The 7,446-nt window shown below is 32.6% G+C and overlaps 1 protein-coding gene across 1 annotated transcript; it reads right to left on the bottom strand.

The window, feature by feature from the left end:
- Window positions 1–495: 495 nt before the first annotated feature.
- LOC136201459 (putative 12-oxophytodienoate reductase 11) lies at window positions 496–4,795 on the bottom strand. The gene is made up of 5 exons (XM_065992123.1): window positions 4,706–4,795; window positions 4,468–4,608; window positions 4,234–4,364; window positions 1,955–2,107; window positions 496–1,122 (listed from the first exon to the last, which is right to left on the bottom strand). Exons 1-5 carry the CDS (start codon window positions 4,765–4,767, stop codon window positions 530–532), a joined length of 1,080 nt encoding a protein of 359 aa, XP_065848195.1. The 5' UTR covers window positions 4,768–4,795; the 3' UTR covers window positions 496–529.
- Window positions 4,796–7,446: the final 2,651 nt, after the last annotated feature.

Consider the following 7,446-nt stretch of genomic DNA (forward strand, 5'->3'; position numbering starts at 1 on the left):
GGTCTACTATGGGTTACAGTTGACTTGGAAGAAGAGGTTCGGTCTCATTATTATAGAGATTGATTCTCAAGTCCTAATTAGGCTTCTCGCTGACATGGAGCAACCCTCATATCGGCATTTTTGGTTGATTAATGAGTGCAAGACTCTATTGAAACAATGTTGGATGTCAGATTAGTTTATACCTTCAGAGAAAGTAATCGGGTCGTTGATTGGATGACTGCGGAGGAACTTTATCCTTGGGTTATATGTGTTGTGCCGCATGCAGACCTCCGGGATTTCCTACATGCTGATACGTCTGAGTTTGATACTACTCCTTATTGTGTTCGTGTTTAATTTGGTTTTTCCATTTTGCTTTGTTTCCGGGGCCTGACCATTTTAATAGGGAATACCCCTTACTTTAGCTCTCTTTATTCACAAATGGAATATACTTATTTTTTTTTGAAACATGAATATACTTATTTCTAAAACTTGAAAGTTTGTACAAGTACATAAATATAAGTGAAATGAAATCAAATTCTTCATCTAAACCCTATGAAGTGTCTTGAAGAAAATGATAATCAGTATAACCAATCACAGGATCATTTGTATAAAATATTTCCCTGTGATACTTATTCAGAGGAGCATCAAGCTCAAATCTTTTTGGCAAATCCGGATTCGCCAAGAAAAGACGACCATAAGCAATAACATCTGCACAATTTTCTTTCACTGCTTTGTTTCCATCTTCCCTATCATATCCCCCAGCTACCATGAAAGTACCTTTGAAAGCTTTTCTCATAGGCACTAGACTATATGGAGTTTCAATTATGTCAAGATCCATTTTCAATCTGGGTTCAACAATGTCACAGTAAACAATTCCACATTTGTTCAAAGATTTTGCCATGTAAAATCCCAAAGCATTAGGGTTTGAGTCTTCTGACTCATAAAAGTCAGTAAATGGTGATAATCTAATTCCAACTTTATCTGCTCCTATCTCGTCGACTATAGCTTCAACTACTTGTAAAGGAAATCGACATCTGTTCTCCAGAGATCCGCCATACTCATCTGTTCGATCATTCACTGAATCCTTCATAAACTGATCAATTAGGTAACCATGAGCTCCATGGATCTCCACTCCATCAAAGCCTGGAAGTAACAAAATGAAAATTTCAAATTATTCAATAATGTCACAAATCAATCTGAGACGCTTTCGATTGCGTTCACGGACGTATACAGGGGGACGGCCCCTCCGGCAGCCACAGCCATCATGATCACGGGTAGTTTCGACCCCTGTCTCCATAAAATGTAAGGATTATGGTCCTAAATTTGTGATTTCATTAAATTTGATTAGATATTTGATAAATTTGATGTTTGACCTAGTGTATTTGATAAATTGGTTTGATCAGGGGCAATTCCGGACCCGTGTCTCCAAGAAATATTAATGGCGTGCTGGTTTAACATTCCCAAGATGTCCCAAGAATTGTTAGACCCTTCTTAAATCCAAATTTCTAATTATTATTTTTACGTGTTAGGCCACCAAATCCGACTTCCTAATTTATTTTTGGACTATTAGGCCGGTCCAAATCCAAATTTCTAATTTTTTTTTTGCCTGTTAGGTCCTCTAAATCAAAATTTTTTTATTGAACACAATTTTTCTTTTATATGTTAAGAATCGTAGACACAATGTGCCTTAATTTTGAAATTTTTTACATTAATACTTACAATTTGTTCATTTACTCAGATTATAACATGTATATATATATAAAAAAATTGGGCAAGTTCGATTTAGCAAAAAAAAAAAAATACCCACACACGTGCAAAATCGGCCCCCAACCCACTAAAAATTGGTCATTAACCACTCAGATTATAACATTCATTCCGTTGTGTTACGGATTCAGGTACACTTCTGCTATTGATCTTGATGAATTATGTTGAATGGATCTGATTCTAACAAAAAAAAAATACTGAAAAAATGTACCAGCTTCCATGGCATTTCTTGCAGCAATCCTGAAATCATTAATAATTTGAGGAATTTCATCTGTTTGTAGTCGTCTTGGAGGTGTGAACTCTGCAAATTCACTTAAGGGTTTGCCTGTGGAAGAGATAGGAGCCTGCCCATTTGGTTGAAAATCTATCAAAATAAAACTCAGTATTAAAATTACAAATATTGTGTTCTTCTTAAATTCTCTTACTAGTATGTTAGTCTACTAAAAATCCGAGTTTCAATTCTTTCATTTAGAAACATGCCTAAACTAATGAGGATTAATCCATTCCTGATAGAATTGGAATCCTTGCTTAGTTCCGTGGCGAATCCGGGATTTGAGAGAGGGGGGGGCAAAATTCTACGTAAAAAAAATTTAGACAAAAAATGTAAAATTGTTAAATTTTTTATGACAAAAAATGCAAAATTGTTCAATTTTTGGTGACGAAAAATGCAAAATCGTTCAATTGTCATGCATTATTTTCATGATTTTTTTGATAAAAAACATAAATTATAATGTTTCCGACTCGTAATCATCCATTTCCGGGATTCTCGGGTTGTTACGCATCAAATATCCCTAACGTTTTGGGTCAGGTGCAATTTTACCCCTAACATCTAAAATGATGCAATTTTACCCCTAATGTTTGTAGCCAAGAGCAATTTTATCCCTAACGTTAATAAATTGTCTCAATTTCAGACTCTATTATAAAATAGAGTCATTTTTTTCTTTATTTTGCACCAATTGCATATCAATTTTGTAATTTTGCACCAATTTTACCCCTAACGTTGATAAATTGGATCAATTTCAGACACTATTATTCATAACCGAGAAGACAGTTTGATGAATTATTTCTCAAATTGACCCAATTTATCAACGTTAGGGGTAAAATTGCTCTTGGCTTCCAAGATTGGGGATAAAATTGTACCATTTTAGACGTTAGGGATAAAATTGCTCCTGACCCAAAACATTAGGGGTATTTTTGCACTTTAATCCTTATTTTTGGACTAAAAAAAGTTTTTTTTTTTAATGGGGGGGGGCAAATTCCCCCTTTGACCCCCATACATCCGCCCCTGGCTTAGTTCGTTCCTTTCCCTAATATTTATACAATAATTACAAATAAATATCCTTATAATTAAGGTCCTAACTAGCAGAGGCGGAGGCAGCCCGGCGCCCGTGGGGGCTCCAGCCTCCACGGCGCCGGCACTGCCATGGAGGATTAGGGAGGGCTAAATATTAGCCCCCCAGCCAGCCGCTGCCCGGTATCACTGAGGGATTAGGGTTCGCCAGCCACTACTACATCTTCTCTGTCGAGAAGGAGATGTAGCGAAGATACAGCCCAGCCCACTTGGGTTGGGCTGTTTTTTTTATTAATTGGCCCCCCCAAAACGACGTCGTTTTGGGTTGGGGCCAAATTAAAAAAAAAATAGAAGAGATCGAGAGGTCCCCGATCTCTTCTATTTTATTTAATTTGGCCCCAACCCAAAATGACGTCGTTTTGGGGGGCCAATTAATAAAAAAAAAACAGGGATTAGGGGAGTGCGCAAAGTGGCCTTAAAAGCCACATTGCATTTTTACCAAATTTCCTATTTCATCACCCCCTTCCGTTTTCTTTTCATTTTCCTCCACTTTCTTCTTCTAATTACTCCGGCTAGCCTCCAAATTTCATATGATATGTAATTTCTTCTATAAAATTAGATTTATTTTCATTTAGGGTTTTTAATTTATAATTTGTTGAATTAATTTAGTGATTTGTTGAATTAATTTAGGGTTTTGATAGTTTATGGAATTTGTAGGGTTTTGATAGTTTAATTTATAATTTGTTGAATTAGTTTAGGGTTTTGATTTAGGAATTTTAGTTTAGGGTTTTTATAGTTTATGGAATGTATTTTAGGTTCTTCTTTAACTTCGAGAGCGTGTCCGTTGTCAAAAAATAGGTACATTTTCTAGTAATATATGTAACAAGTACTTTTTAGCATTTATTTATCAATACAATTAAAATTTTGTATAATTTGATTTTACTTTTTTATATATGCAATAATTTTTTTTTAAACCTTGGGCTAAAATTAGCCCCCCTGTTCGGAAATCCTAGATCCGCCACTGCTAACTAGGTAATTGAAATACAATCAAATTGTGATCTTCACAAGATTTTAGGGATTGAATATAGTAACAGATAAAATGGTAACAGAAAGTTTACTTATTCTAATAATTTCTCCTATTTTTGCATTTAACATGTTATATGTAATGATCCGATCCTGAGACGTGGTGAAGAACAAACCTGCATTTGAAATTCTACCAACATGCCAAAGTTGACAGAAGAAGAAGCCACCTTTAGCATGAACAGCATCTACAATAGGTTTCCAAGCTTCAATTTGTTCCTTTTTCCAAATTCCAGGTGTATCTCTAGACCTTCAATTAATGTATCCAAACAAGGCAACTACTTTATGCTTAGAAATTCAATTAAATTTCAAAAAATATAGCTTTGTAGATAATAAATAAAAGTCGAAATTACCCTCTACCGGTTTCAGAAATTACGGTAGCTTCAGTAATAAGAAGACCGCCTTTGGTTGTTCTTTGAGAATAATACAATATGGCATGTGGTTGAGGAACATCGTTGTAAGATCGCTGCCTGGTTAGTGCCGACATAACAATTCTGAACCAAAAAATTGTAAATTATTTCAGAATTCGATCTATCGATCACTTTAAGAAATTAAAAAATTGTTACAAGCACTTATAAGAATTAATGTTACCTATGAGAAAGATTGAAGTTTGCCATCTTGTAAGGGGTGAGGAGAGGAATAATAGAAGACATATTGATGGTAGTGTTATTTCAGTAATGGTGTTCTTGTTATATATGGTCCGTCACATGTCACGGATAATAATAAAGGTATTTTTGCACATTAACTATTAATCAGTTGATTTCATGATATGGTATCAGAGTCTCTTAAAACCAAGTGGTTGATGGTTCGAATTCTTGCAACCTCATTTGTTGATTAAATTTAACACATGGTTAGATGAGCTTGTGTTGTGCACACTTCATGCCTAGGAACATTCGCGTAAAGGGGTGTGTTGGAGATTAATATTGGTGAAATCTCAATTAATGTGAATGATAAATTAATAGCTAAAAAAATTAACCGTTCGTTAAATTTTTATGGATCGAGATTCTGTTATATGTTAAGGTTTTAACACACTTATTAATTTATAATTCATCGGTGGTTTTTACTTAGTCAGTGACTGACCAAGTGAATTTGACCCGTCACTATTAGATTTAAGCTTATTAAAAATCTTAAGTAGAAATTAAAACTATTGAAAGTAAATAAGAGAGCAAATAATTTCTCAAGCCAATTATATACAATAATGAGAGTTAGCTCAAGTGTCAAATTTGTGATTGCCAACTGAAAATATTAGGATTGAGCACATGTCTATTTGTCATGAGCCAGTGTAGGAGGGGCATATGCCGAGGGTCCAGTGGTCGAACACAATAATAATGGCCTTTTAATTACTTTTATTTTATTAAAAAAACATATAGAATTATTAAAAATGGTGGGGATAAAGTGTAAAAATATCATTAATGTTTATGAGCTATTTTACCCCTAACGTCTAAAATGGTACAATTTTATCGTTGACGTTAGCAGTCAAGAGTAATTTTACCTCTAACGTTGACAAGTTGGGTCAGTTGAAGAAACTATTCATCAAATTGTCTTTTCAGTCATGAATCTTGTCATCTACATTTCACATGTGCGTCATTTTATCACTTATTAGTAACAAATCACAACCATATGATTAAATGTGAAAAAAATTAAATTTTTTTAAAAACTATATTATATTTTTTTTTGTACAAGTTGGACAAAAAAAATTCAAATATTTATCTCCAATTTTATTATTAAATCATAAAAAAAATGAAATCTTTTTTTAGTATCAACTTCCGTGCAATTGGTGCAGAATAATAAAAAAACATTTGTGTTTTATAATGATATGCTGAAATTGACACAATTTGCCAACGATAAGGGTAAAATTGCTCTTGGCTGGCAACTTTATGGGTAAAATTGCACAATTTTAAACATTAAGGCCCTGTTGTTTGGGGGAAAATATTGTATTCCGGAAAATTTTATGCAGGGAAAATATTGTGCAGGAAAATAAAATATTTTTCTGTGTTTGGCAACAACACTGGAAAATATTTTCTGGTGTTTGGTTACAACACTAGAAAATATTTTCCAACCACTAAATATAGATTTTTTTTTATTTTTTTATTTTCAATTATATATATAAAACACAAAAAAGAGATCCACATGTATTAAACACAAATTAAGCAGCAAAGGAATAGAATAACAAAAAAAATGGAATAGAAATGTGGAAAACACGAAAACGTTCAAAAAAACGTGAAAAGATGTGGAAAACACGAAAACCTAAAAAAAACGTGAAAAGATGTGAAAAACACGAAAACCTGAAAAAACGTGAAAAGGTGTGGAAAACACGAAAACCTGAAAAAAATATGGAAAACAAAAAAACATGAAAACACACACAAGAAAACGCGAACATTTGTTCAAAACACAAAAATTGAAAAAATGTGAAAATCACGAAAAGTAAAAAATATATTAAAAAATGAAAACATGGGAAAAGTGCACAAAAAACGTTTTTTCACATTTTCATATTTTTGGCATATTTTGTACGTTTTCTTGTGTTATTAACGTTATTGTGTTTTTTTAGCATTTGTCTTCATTTTTTCATGTTTTCACGTTTAGTTTTTCGGGTTTTTCCTTTTTCACGTTTTCTTTTTTTCGTATTTTTTATTTTCGTATTTTGTTACTTTTTCGTCTTATTCGCGTTTTTTTCATGTTTTTCGTATTTTTCACGTTTTTGTGTTTTTTACGTTTTCGTGTTTTGTTTACATTTTTCGTCTTTTCATGCTTATCGCGTTTTTCACGTATTGTCATGTTTTTGTGTTTTAGCATTTTTTGTATTTTTTTACGTTTTTGTGTTTTTTTGTATTTTTCACATTTTTGTATGTTTCGTGTTTTATCACTTTTTCATGTTTTGTGATTTTTCAAGTGTTTGTTTTTTTTTTTTGCGTTTTAGTATTTTTCGTGTTTTTCGTATTTTTTACGTTTTCGTGTTTTTTTGTATTTTTCACGTTTTTGTATATTTCGTGTTTTGTCTCTTTTTCACGTTGTTCATGTTTTGTGATTTCAAGTGTTTGATTATTTATTTTTTTTTGCGTTTTTGTGTTTTTCGTGTTTGTCCACATTTTCATTTTTTACCGATTTTTTTTTTCATATTCTCGTGTTTTGTAACGTTTTCACATTGTTCATGTTTTTTCGTGTTTCATATTTTTTGTATTTTTACATTTTTTTTACGTTTTCTCCATTTTTCTCTAAACGCGTGTGTTTTGGGGAAAATGTTTTACCCTTTTATTTCTTCCTTCATTTTCCATTGACTTACCACTTATTTTCCTTTGACTTATTTTCCTACCCAAACAAACACTGGAAAATTG

This window comes from Euphorbia lathyris, chromosome 7 (assembly GCF_963576675.1).
Source record: "Euphorbia lathyris chromosome 7, ddEupLath1.1, whole genome shotgun sequence".
Classification (NCBI taxonomy): Eukaryota; Viridiplantae; Streptophyta; class Magnoliopsida; order Malpighiales; family Euphorbiaceae; genus Euphorbia; species Euphorbia lathyris.

What these genes read in the sequence shown, in the direction of transcription:
- LOC136201459 (XM_065992123.1), bottom strand. Translation starts at nt 4,767, where the DNA reads ATGTCTTCTATTATTCCTCTCCTCACCCCTTACAAGATGGCAAACTTC. An exon ending in AACTTCAATCTTTCTCATAG is followed by an intron (nt 4,609 to 4,705) that starts GTAACATTAATT and finishes TTTTTGGTTCAG; the next exon opens with AATTGTTATGTCGGCACTAA. An exon ending in AAGAAATGCCATGGAAGCTG is followed by an intron (nt 1,123 to 1,954) that starts GTACATTTTTTC and finishes TGTTACTTCCAG; the next exon opens with GCTTTGATGGAGTGGAGATC.